The sequence below is a fragment of the Salmo trutta genome, chromosome 26 (assembly GCF_901001165.1).
Source record: "Salmo trutta chromosome 26, fSalTru1.1, whole genome shotgun sequence".
Lineage (NCBI taxonomy): Eukaryota > Metazoa > Chordata > Actinopteri > Salmoniformes > Salmonidae > Salmo > Salmo trutta.
The window spans coordinates 36,941,264-36,953,991 of NC_042982.1; the positions used below are offsets into that span (position 1 = coordinate 36,941,264).

Below are 12,728 nucleotides of genomic sequence, written 5' to 3' on the forward strand. Positions count from 1 at the left end.
CATGAGGGAGGGAAAATTATGTGGATATATTGAAGCAACATCTCAAGACATCAGTCGGGAAGTTAAAGCTTGGTCGCAAATGGGTCTTCCAAATGGACAATGACCCCAAGCATACTTCCAAAGTTGTGGGAAAATGGCTTAAGGACAATAAAGTCAAGGTATTGGAGTGGCCATCACAAAGCCCTGACCTTAATCCTATAGAAAATGTGTGGGCAGAATTGAAAAAGCATGTGCGAGCAAGGAGGCCTACAAACCTGACTCATTTGCACCAGCTCTGTCAGGAGGAATGGGCCAAGATTCACCCAACTTGTTGTGGGAAGCTTGTAGAAAGCTACATGAAACGTTTGACCCAAGTTAAACAATTTAAAGGCAATGCTACCAAATATTAATTGAGTGTATATAAACTTCTGACCCACTGGGAATGTGATGAAAGAAATAAAAGCTGAAATAAATCATTCTCTCTGCTATTATTCTGATATGTCACATTCTTAAAATAAAGTGGTGATCCTAACTGACCTAAAACAGGGAATTTTTACTAGGATTAAATGCCAGGAATTGTGAAAAACTGAGTTTAAATGTATTTGGCTAAGGTGTATGTAAACCTCCGACTTCAACTGTATACTGTGGTTGTAGTTGAATCATCTTGTTCTCTTATCTTCATTGTGTTATTGAAGGGCCCAAAACATGCAGACCTACGGCTCAAAAAAGAGAGGATAAAACCAAAATGCTATTTCATCATAAAATTGATACTAATTCTGAAAGCTGAAACAAAGACTGAAGTTAATGAAATATTTAGTTTTTGTTGTAGAAGGTGTTTACCAGTGGTGGTCTGTGTGTGTTATCTAAATGCTGTATAGACCCTTCTGGAAAGAGAACACACTATATAAAAATATGTATTTTCGTGTAATAAATTTGGTTAATGCTCAATTTTATGTTTCATACCATGATACAGTATAGGCTACACACCAACACACACTAACACACCAGCATACATACACAATAAAATGCAATCTCAACATATGTCTGCATAGTTTTTATTTGTTATTGTTTGGTGAAGTATTCAGTTTGATGGAAGTCCTCTTGACATGTTTGGAAACACAATGTTAGGCCTGGGCTACATTATGATGCGTTTGGGACGCCTTTACAGGGTGCGGTGTAATGACCTTGGCTATAAAAGCAGTGGCCAGAGCATTTAGTGACATATTGATATCAAACTACGGATATCAAACACCAAGATCCTGATTGACAAATCTGAATATTGACCAAGATGCGGCTCAAAAACTCATCTCGCCCATGTGACCTCGGGTCACAACCTGCGGCTCACGGTGTCTCACTCTGCTTAACTGGTCAAGACTCTCCTCCGTCCCGGTAGACTGGATCCGCGAGACCTCCAGCGATGCGTTTGAAGACAAGGATGGGCAGCTCATTACTACACTTGTCTGCCGCCCACGACCTCCTGGCAGATGGATGAAATCAAAGGCCGGCTGGAAGGGTTGCGCCCCGGATGACCTCAAGGACATGGTGCCGCTGTTGACCGATGGACATGAGCATAGCAACAATTCTTGGCACCCGCAGGGAGACGCTATGGATGGGGCAGAGATGCTCGAATCACCTGAGCCGGTTGTGGACTACAAGGGCGCCCTGATAGAAGAATTGACCTACACCAAGGACCTGTACGTTATTGAAAATGCAGAGCTTCTGAAAGCCCAGTAAATAGCAGAGAAGAACGAGGCTCTGCATAAAATGAACATTGAGCTGAAGAACCGGGAGAAAAGCCTGAGGAACTCTATGGAAGACATGGAATCCCTTCTATGGAAGACATGGAATGACAAGCTCCAGGAGCTGCGTAAAGCCCTGGATGAGTGCACCAGAAAAAATGCACAGCTGGATAGGCGAGTCAAGCAGCTGGAACAGCAGAATTATGCCTTCGGAGATAAGATGGAAATTCTGAACAGTGATCTGTCCGTCCATAAGCCCAAGAACAATGAGGATAAGGTGAAGATGTGTGAGCTGAACCATTGTATGGCCTGTTGTAATCGATGTGGACCAAATTACTCTTTTCACCAGGAGGAGTTGAACCAGAGGAAAACGTCATACATCGAGAAGATTGAAAGCTAGGTGGTTGAAAGCACATCCCGCGTCCTGGAGTTTTGGTAGATGGTGATGGACTTAGAGGAAATTGCCAGGAACGCTGGCAAAGAACATGAGATGACAGCTTTGTTGCGCGCGAGAAAGGGTCTTTCTCCCTCACTGGGGAACTCACTCAGTGAGAGGAACTCCGTGGTTGAAGAGATGGAGATAGAGGTTGCACCTGCTTCCATCCAGAGCTGGCTGATGAGAAATCTGCTTGGAGGGCTCCAGAAGGTGGTCTACCAGGCAGGGATGTTCTCCCTAGGCGTCTACAAGCATTTCGCTACACCCGCAATAACATCTGCTAAACGTGTATGTGACCAATAAAATTAGATTTTATGGTGCCACTGTGTAGGCCTAATGGCCTCCAGTGTGCCTACCCATCCTTCAGGGCGCTTATTGCACACTTCAACACACTACCCTCCCTCCCTTCTGAATTATGTTCACCATAGACTTGTTTTTACCTACAGTGGGCTCCAGAATTACTGGCACCCCTGACTGGTAATGCACAAACAATACTTTAAAAAATATAAACAATATAATTATAGAGATAAACTCAAAATACCAGCATGTGAGAAATATTGTACTTTATTAATGTTTCAATGGAACCAACCAAAATCATACAATTATTTAATACAAAAATACATTTTACCAAAATAATTATTGGCACTCCTGATTTAGTACTTAGTGTAACCACCTCTGACAAGGATAACAGCATGGAGTCTCTTCCTGTAATGTTTGACAAGGTTAAGGAACACATTTGGAGGGATTCCTCTATGCAGATCCTTTCAAGATCCTTCACATTCTTGGGTTTGCGCTTATCAACTGCCCTCTTCCACTCAGCCCACAGGTTTTTGATTGGATGGAGGTCCGGCGACTGAGATGTCCATGGCAGAACATTGATTTTGTTGTCACAGAACCATTTCTGTGTGGATCTTGAGGTATGTTTTGGGTCAATGTATTGTTGGAAAGTCCACCAACGGCCAAGTCCCAGCCTTCTGGCAGAGGCAACCAGATTGTCAGCCAAAATTGCCTGATACTTGGTGGAATTCATTATGCCATCAATCTTAACCAGTTCCCCTGGACCTCTGGAATTAAAACAGCCCCAAAGCATTACTGACCCACCACCATATTTCACCGTGGGTATGAGGTGCCTCTCCTTGTATGCATCTCTGTTTCAACGCCAAACATGCCGATGCTGTATCTGACCAGAACACCTTCTAGTCATAATTTAAATGACGTTTGGCAAACTCCAAGCGCTTGCATCTGTGTCTTGGGGTCAGAAAGGGCTTTCTTCTGGCAACCCTTCCAACGAGCCTGTGGTTGTGGAGGTGGCGTCTGATGGTGCTTTCTGAAACCTGGTGACCCCAAGACGCCACCAAGGCCTGCAATTCTTTCACAGTGATTGTTGGGGATTTTGTTGCTTCTCTCACCATCCTCCTCTCTATCCTGGGGGGAAAAATGCATTTGCATCCTCAACCCGTGAGGTTTTCAACTGTTCCATATCTTTTGAATGTTTTAATAATTGCCCTGACAGTGCTCAGTGGTATATTCAATCGTTTGTGGATCTTCTTGTAGCCATTACCAGATTTATGAAGGTCTACGACCATCTGTCTCTTTTGAACTGCCAGTTATTTTGTTTTCTTCATGGTGTTGGATGACAAAGGGATATTGCATGTGTGTTACCTCATTTTTATACCCTGGTGAAACAGGAAGTTATGTAATGGCTCAATGTAGTTCCTTAAGACTCAGATTAACTTAAATAAGTGGAATTGAATTCCTGGTTTAATTTTGGTAGATGTTATTTACAATAATCTATAAGGGTGCCATTCATTGTGAAACCTTGATTTGGAGGACATTGATTTTTAACTAAATCAATAAATGATTTTGGTGGGTTCCATTGAAACATTAATAAAGTACAGTATTTCCTGACATGTGACTAACAGAAATTGAATAATGTGTCCCTGAAAAAATGGGGGGGGCCTCAAAATCAAAAGTAACAGTCAGTATCTGGTGTGGCCACCAGCTGCATTAAGTACTGCAGTGCATCTCCTCCTCATGGACTGCACCAGATTTGCCAGTTCTTGCTGTGAGATGTTACCCCACTCCTCCACCAAGGCAACTGCAAGTTCCCAGACATTTCTGGGGGGAACGGCCCTAGCCCTCACCCTCCGATCCAACAGGTCCCAGACGTGCTCAATGGGATTGAGTTCCGGGCTCTTCGCTGGCCATGACAGAACACTGACATTCCTGTCTTGCAGGAAATCATGCACAGAACGAGCAGTATGGCCGGTGGCATTGTCATGCTGGAGGGTCATGTCAGGATGAGATTGCAGGAAGGGTACCACATGAGGGAGGAGGATGTCTTCTCTGTAACGCACAGCATTGAGATTGCCTGCAATGACAACAAGCTCAGTCCAATGATGCTGTGACACACTGCCCCAGACCATGACCGACCCTCCACCTCCAAATCGATCCCGAGATATCTCATTCCTTCGACGATGAACGCGAATCCGACCATCACCCCTGGTGAGACAACACTACGACTCGTCAGTGAAGAGCGCTTTTTGCAAGTCCTGTCTGGTCCAGCGACGGTGGGTTTGTGCCCATAGGCGACATTGTTGCCGGTGATGTCTGGTGAGGACCTGCCTTACAACAGGCCTACAAGCCCTCAGTCCAGCCTCTCTCAGCCTATTGCAGACAGTCTGAGCACTGATGGAGGGATTGTGCATTCCTGGTGTAACTGGGGCAGTTGTTGTTGCCATCCTGTACCTGTCCCACAGGTGTGATGTTCAGATGTACCAATCCTTTGCAGGTGTTGTTACACGTGGTCTGCCACTGCGAGGATGATCAGCTGTCCGTCCTGTCTCCCTGTAGCGTTGTCTTAGGCGTCTCACAGTATGGACATTGCAATTTATTGCCCTGGCCACATCTGCAGTCCTCACGCCTCCTTGCAGCATGCCTAAGGCACATTCACGCAGATGAGCAGGGTCCATGGGCATCTTTCTTTTGGTGTTTTTCAGAGTCAGTAGAAAGGCCTCTTTAGTGTCCTAAGTTTTCTTAATTGTAACCTTAAGAAAAGGACACTAAAGCTGTTAGTGTCTTAACGACCGTTCCATGTTCATTAATTGTTTACGGTTCATTGAACAAGCATGGGAAACAGTGTTTAAACCCTTTACAATGAAGATCTGTGGATTTTTACAAATTATGTTTGAAAGACAGGGTCCTGAAAAAGGGACATTTCTTTTTATGCTGCGTTTATATAGGCAGTATTCCATTTGCCACACTGACATCTCAGGGGTGGAGATGTGAGATGGAACAGTCAAGTGATTCTGTCTGGTGCTGATGGGACCCAACATTACGAGAAAAACATTTAACAGCTTCTAACAGGTGGCAGGAGATTTATTTTTTCAAATATAGATGGTCAGTTTCAGGAAGCTGAAAAACTAAACACCATAAGGAAAGTTCCGTTATTCACATAAAGGAAAGTGTCAACACTAGAAAATAAATAGTTTATTTCAGACCATTTGATAGACAAGTTACACAAGCCGTAATTATAGAAATCTAACAAATTTAAAATGTTGGTCCAAGGAACCAACCGTAATCCTCAACACACACACCATCTTTAGGGAAGTCGTAAGGCTTCCCAACCCACATCACCACCCCTGTTCGTTCCCTACTCACACACTCAAATGTGTCTTCATCTCTGGGAATCATTGCAGAGTGGTTACACCATTTAATACACAAAACTACACACACAACTCAGTCTGTTGCTGTGAGCTGAAGTTAGCAGCAACAGTAGAACACACAGAATCAGATGTATACAACACACCCTGTTACACCCCTGGGAGAGCCAATAGATGAGCAGATATACTGCACACATCAGGAGGAGTGTTCTCTCTCTGCAGAGAGTCTGTATGATGTCACTGCTATGCTGCTCTACAAAAGACCTCAAATACAATATATTATCCGCCTTCTCTACATCCCAATGTCCCTGGAAGTTATTCATCCTCCTCCTCTTCCAAATGTCCTTGATAGGCCTCATTCCTCTTCACTACACGACAACACACCACGGGACAGCCATCAGAGAAGTTCAGGTTGATAGTCTGATCTTCAGCATCATGGTCCAGTTCCTGTTGCGGTCTGGTGAGTGACAGTGTCTCAGTCACGTCAGTGAGGTTGGTCCTGTTGTGGTCAGTAGCTCCATTGTGGTTGGTTGGGGCGTAGCGAGGTCTGCAGGGTCCTCATGTCCCTGAGCAGTGTTAGACTTTTCCTGCTACGGTCCCCCGGTCCAACCTTGACCGCTCCGGCAGAGCGACTCCGTGTGGTCACCTTCACCTCTCCACCTTGCTTCTGATCACGAGCATCCCTCGTAAACCTCTTCACCTACACAGAAAGTGAAAAACTCCTTAGTCAAATGTATGTGTTTGTGGATATGTTGAAGGCAAAACCCCAGTTAAATAGTTCTTAGTCATCAAACGGTGTGTGTGTGTGTGTGTGTGTGTGTACCTGTGCTTGGTGTCTGCGCAGCTTGCTGATCTGCTCTCCTTTTCTCTCCATTCTCCTGAGTAGAGCCTTCTGTTCTCTCTCCACCCCCCTCCTCTCCTGCTCACACACACAGGCCTCAGCCTGCCGCACCAACTCCTGCTGCTCACTGACACACACACACACACACACACACACACACACAGAGACACATTTACATACACAACTGAGATAGCTATTCATGCTGAAACAAAGTCTCAGACTCTCTGACAGACACACACACACTCACAGACACAACTGAGATAGCTATTCATGCTGAAACAAAGTCTCAGACTCTCTGACAGACACACACACTCACAGACCCAACTGAGATAGCTATTCATGCTGAAACAAAGTCTCAGACTAACACACACACACACACACACACACACACACACACACACTCACAGACTCATGTGTCCCAGTTCATCCTGCAGGGCCAGCAGGAGGTCCGATAGCTCCTCCCCACAGGAAGAGGAGGAGTCACTGTCAGAGTGGCTGCCATTGGCTTGCTGGGCCAGAGGGGTGTGAGAGAGGACGCGTGCGTTACATAGCTGGGGCTGATGCTGCTTCAGCAGGGAGAGAACAGACTGGACGTTGGCCCTGACCGAGTGACTGCACCCTGCAGACTAGAGAGAGAGACAGAGATGACCGAGTGACTACACCCTACAGACTAGAGAGAGAGAACAGACTGGACGTTGGCCCTGACCGAGTGACTGCACCCTACAGACTAGAGAGAGAGACAGAGATGACCGAGTGACTGCACCCTACAGACTAGAGAGAGAGACAGATGACCGAGTGACTACACCCTACAGACTAGAGAGAGAGAACAGACTGGACGTTGGCCCTGACCGAGTGACTGCACCCTACAGACTAGAGAGAGAGACAGAGATGACCGAGTGACTACACCCTACAGACTAGAGAGAGAGAACAGACTGGACGTTGGCCCTGACCGAGTGACTGCACCCTACAGACTAGAGAGAGAGACAGAGATGACCGAGTGACTACACCCTACAGACTAGAGAGAGAGAACAGACTGGAACAGACTGGACGTTGGCCCTGACCGAGTGACTGCACCCTACAGACTAGAGAGAGAGACAGAAATGACAGAGTGACTACACCCTACAGACTAGAGAGAGAGAACAGACTGGACGTTGGCCCTGACCGAGTGACTGCACCCTACAGACTAGAGAGAGAGACAGAGATGACCGAGTGACTACACCCTACAGACGAGAGAGAGAGAACAGACTGGACGTTGGCCCTGACCGAGTGACTGCACCCTACAGACTAGAGAGAGAGACAGAGATGACAGAGTGACTACACCCTACAGACTAGAGAGAGAGAACAGACTGGACGTTGGCCCTGACCGAGTGACTGCACCCTACAGACTAGAGAGAGAGACAGAGATGACCGAGTGACTACACCCTACAGACTAGAGAGAGAGAACAGACTGGACGTTGGCCCTGACCGAGTGACTGCACCCTGCAGACTAGAGAGAGAGACAGAGAGACTACACCCTACAGACTAGAGACAGATGACAGAGAGACTACACCCTACAGACTAGAGACAGAGATGACAGAGAGACTACACCCTACAGACTAGAGAGACAGAGAGACTACACCCTACAGACTAGAAACAGATGACAGAGAGACTACACCCTAGAAACAGATGACAGAGAGACTACACCCTAGAAACAGATGACAGAGAGACTACACCCTACAGACTAGAAACAGATGACAGAGAGACTACACCCTACAGACTAGAAACAGATGACAGAGAGACTACACCCTACAGACTAGAAACAGATGACAGAGAGACTACACCCTACAGACTAGAGACAGAGAGATGAGGAGGGTGTCTGCATATTATCATGTTCCTACCTTCCCTGCTACAAATGGGACGTCTCCTAGGCTCAGCCTGTAGTGTGGCTGCGTGTGTGAGGCCTGCTGCAGAGCAGGTTTCTGGTAGAGCACACAAATTCACGTCAGAAAAGGTGTTGTAGGCTTGTTGGCCAATCAGATATGTGGCCTGAACAATTAGTTTAGTGTGTGTGTGTGAGAGGAGGATCACATCGACTGACATTCATCTCCAGCAGAAACACCAGCACCCAAAGGCTCATGGGAAAGCTGCTACCTTGGAGAAGTGTTTCTTCTCTCTGGTTGTGCTTCTGGTTTTGGGAAGGCGGGGTGAGAGCGACACAGACCGGATCAGGATACGATTGGCCTCCAGACCTGTCTGTAACTGAGGACCAGTGAGAAAACAGAGTGCAAAATAGTTGCAATACACATCTCTAGTGTTGGCCTGGTCCTGTGTGTACCTGGTTGGCCTGGCCCTGTGTGTGTGTGTGTGTGTGTGTGTGTGTGTGTGTGTGTGTGTGTGTGTGTGTGTGTGTGTGTGTGTACCTGGTTGGCCTGGTCCTGTGTGTGTGTGTACCTGGTTGGCCTGGTCCTGTGTGTGTGTGTGTGTGTGTGTGTGTGTGTGTGTACCTAGTTGGCCTGGTCCTGTGTGTGTGTGTGTGTGTGTGTGTGTGTGTGTGTACCTAGTTGGCCTGGTCCTGTGTGTGTGTGTGTGTGTGTGTGTGTGTGTGTGTGTGTGTGTGTGTGTGTGTGTGTGTGTGTGTGTGTGTGTACCTGGTTGGCCTGGTCCTGTGTGAGTGTGTGTACCTGGTTGGCCTGGTCCTGTGTGTGTGTGTGTGTGTGTGTGTGTGTGTGTGTGTGTGTGTACCTGGTTGGCCTGGTCCTGTGTGTGTGTGTACCTGGTTGGCCTGGTCCTGTGTGTGTGTGTGTACCTGGTTGGCCTGGTCCTGTGTGTGTGTGTGTACCTGGTTGGCCTGGTTCTGGACCAGTTTCCTCTGGTGTTCTTCTTCCAGCAGTTTCAGCTCCAACTCACGAATCTTCCTCTAAGACAGACACATACAGACATCAGACCCATCAAATCCTAGTTGGGGTGAAAATGAGTTTGCGTGTGTGTGTGTGTGTGTACCTCTGCGTGGTTCTGTGTGCGGGTCAGTCTCTGGTATTCCTGCTCCAGTAGCTCCAGCTTCTCTAACTGGGCCTGGTGGGCAGAGTCAGGGGCGGGAGCAGCTGACCTGGTCATCTCCAGGGAAACCTGAAAGGGTCACTATGGTAACTGAGTGCTACTGGAGCATCATACATACAGCTAGAGATCCTGTCGTTAGCCTGTCTCTCTGGGTTAGCATAGATAATGCTAGGTAAGGCGTATGCTAACCTGGCGTTTGCTAACCTGGCGTTTGCTAACCTGGCGTTTGAGCAGGGCTGTTCTGTCGGCCTCTGCGTTGCGGACCATCTTCCTCATGTACTCCAGTTGTCTGTCCAACAGCTTACAGCGAGCCTCCGCTGCAGCCAGCTGAGTCACTAACACTGAGGGGACCGAGGGGGAGAGAGACAGAGAGGGTGAGACTGGGGGCAAAAAGAGCATCTGTTTACTCTCAAACAAAAATGATCACGTCGCTCACCTTGGTTGGGTTCTGACTGGTTGCTGGTCTCTCTCTCGTGTGCGTCTGTGGGTTTGTGTGTGTCACTCCTTAGGTCAGTGTGTGAGGTCTCTTTCTCCAGGCTGTGTAGACTCCGCTCCGTTCTGCCTCTCTCCAACTCCAGCTTCCTAATCTTCTCCTGTAGGTTCATCAGAGCAGACAGGATCGCTACACACACACACACACACACACACACACACACACACACACACACACACACACACAGTATAATCCTCTTTGAAGATGAATATCGTACCATCATATCTTGCCTTATGTTATTCCACACACTCTGAGTTGAAGTTATTCTCCACCAGACATTCATGAGTAAAAACTTTATCAGCAAGAACTTCATTCAGCCACTCAGAAGAGTAGAGGCGATGAGTACAGAGAGATGGGTGATGGTAGGAGGGATACTGGCATGAGTACAGCGTGATAGAGATGTGAGAGTGGGGATAGAGATGTGAGAGTGGGGATAGAGATGTGAGAGTGGGGATAGAGGGATAGAGATGTGAGAGTGGGGATAGAGATGTGAGAGTGGGGATAGAGATGTGAGAGTGGGGATAGAGGGATAGAGATGTGAGAGTGGGGATAGAGGGATAGAGATGTGAGAGTGGGGATAGAGATGTGAGAGTGGGGATAGAGGGATAGAGATGTGAGAGTGGGGATAGAGATGTGAGAGTGGGGATAGAGATGTGAGAGTGGGGATAGAGATGTGAGAGTGGGGATAGAGGGATAGAGATGTGAGAGTGGGGATAGAGATGTGAGAGTGGGGATAGAGGGATAGAGATGTGAGAGTGGGGATAGAGGGACAGAGATGTGAGAGTGGGGATAGAGATGTGAGAGTGGGGATAGAGATGTGAGAGTGGGGATAGAGGGATAGAGATGTGAGAGTGGGGATAGAGGGATAGAGATGTGAGAGTGGGGATAGAGATGTGAGAGTGGGGATAGAGGGATAGAGATGTGAGAGTGGGGATAGAGATGTGAGAGTGGGGATAGAGATGTGAGAGTGGGGATAGAGATGTGAGAGTGGGGATAGAGGGATAGAGATGTGAGAGTGGGGATAGAGATGTGAGAGTGGGGATAGAGGGATAGAGATGTGAGAGTGGGGATAGAGGGATAGAGATGTGAGAGTGGGGATAGAGGGATAGAGATGTGAGAGTGGGGATAGAGGGATAGCGTTTAGCGGCACCTCTGTTAATAGGCTGTGGTGTCATGTGTCACCTGCTGTTGCCATGGAGACCAGCCTCACCACATAACCACAATGGAAACTGTCTCACCCACACACAATGTACTTCTAGCAGCAGTGCAGGTGGTGATTGGTTACCTGCACTGCTGCTTTCTGGGAATGCCTTGCTGGGAAGTGTCCTGCAGGGTACGTGTGTGTTGCGAGTTGTGAGTGTGTAGGAGGGTAGAGAGGTGTTGACGAAGGGGCGGCCTGCGGGGTAGTCTTTGTAGGAGGGTAGAGACAGACTGTCAGACATCACTCCGACAGAGAGCTCCTGCAGACAGACAGACAGACAGACAGACAGACAGACAGACAGACAGACAGACAGACAGACAGACAGACAGACAGACAGACAGACAGACAGACAGACAGACAGACAGACAGACAGACAACCACCACCACCACCATTATATTAATATTATTATTACTACCAAACCAGACACTACAAACTGTCTCCCATTCTAATGATCGATTCAATTCCTTAGGACTGTCCCCCAAAACAAAGGCCACACACTCCCCTGTACATCAGAATGATCTGGTACACAGCTACTGACGTCTAGTGACTGACGTCTAGTGATGTCCAGTTTAATTCAGTGTTGCACAGAAAGGCCGACTCTTACTTTAACCATAACATTATTGGCTAGCTCAAGGTTTAAAGCAAAGTCTGCTTGCTAGCTAAGTAGAGACAAGAAGCTGTGTAAAATGGTTAACGATAGCTTGTGAGTTAGTGCTGTTAACTAGTGCTGAAAAACACCTAGTTAGACCTGAAGCAAACATGCAACTTACAATAGTTAACGTTAACTAGCTAAACGTTACTCCATTCAAATGCAAGCTAAGTTCGCTGGCTAACTAGCCAAGTTCTGTTTGTTGAGTTGGATAGCTAACGTTAGCCTGCTAGCTATGTTTACCTTCTCTCGCCCGACGGATGGTTTTGACACTCTCTCCATTGATGGCAACGAACTACAGTTACTTTCCAGCCGAGCTAGCTACATGGCTAACGTTTTTATCCGTACGGTCTCTTCAATTCAGAAAGAGCACATAAACATTAAATATAAAATGTTATGGCAGCATTTTTACCATCATTTATCGGACGCAGAAAACAAAATATCGCGCGAAGACTGAATACGGAGGTTCCCCTTACAGAGCTGCGTCGGAGATGACGTCACACGGCGTACGGCGGTTCAACTTCTCTCCAGAACCGCCACATATCGTCCAGAACCGCCACATATCGTCCAGAATCGCCACATATCGTCCAGAACCGCCACATATCGTCCAGAACCGCCACATATCGTCCAGAACCGTCACATATCGTCCAGACCCGCCACATATCGTCCAGAACCGCCACATATCGTCCAG

The 12,728-nt window shown here is 47.3% G+C and overlaps 1 protein-coding gene across 3 annotated transcripts; it reads right to left on the minus strand.

Annotated features, from left to right (window-relative positions):
* Positions 1 to 5,623: 5,623 nt before the first annotated feature.
* On the minus strand, positions 5,624 to 12,630 carry cep57 (centrosomal protein 57). 3 transcript variants are annotated; one of them, XM_029715871.1, is made up of 11 exons: positions 12,281 to 12,630; positions 11,472 to 11,646; positions 10,130 to 10,315; positions 9,898 to 10,034; positions 9,637 to 9,762; positions 9,476 to 9,553; positions 8,788 to 8,895; positions 8,535 to 8,615; positions 7,063 to 7,283; positions 6,640 to 6,784; positions 5,624 to 6,516 (listed from the first exon to the last, which is right to left on the minus strand). In XM_029715871.1, exons 1-11 carry the CDS (start codon positions 12,317 to 12,319, stop codon positions 6,325 to 6,327), a joined length of 1,488 nt encoding a protein of 495 aa, XP_029571731.1. In that variant the 5' UTR covers positions 12,320 to 12,630; the 3' UTR covers positions 5,624 to 6,324. The 3 variants fall into 3 exon arrangements, with proteins under 3 accessions (XP_029571731.1, XP_029571732.1, XP_029571733.1); XM_029715872.1 differs by having other exon boundaries at positions 9,913 to 10,034; positions 12,281 to 12,629; XM_029715873.1 differs by lacking the exon at positions 12,281 to 12,630 and having other exon boundaries at positions 11,425 to 11,542.
* Between the last annotated feature and the right edge of the window lie 98 nt (positions 12,631 to 12,728).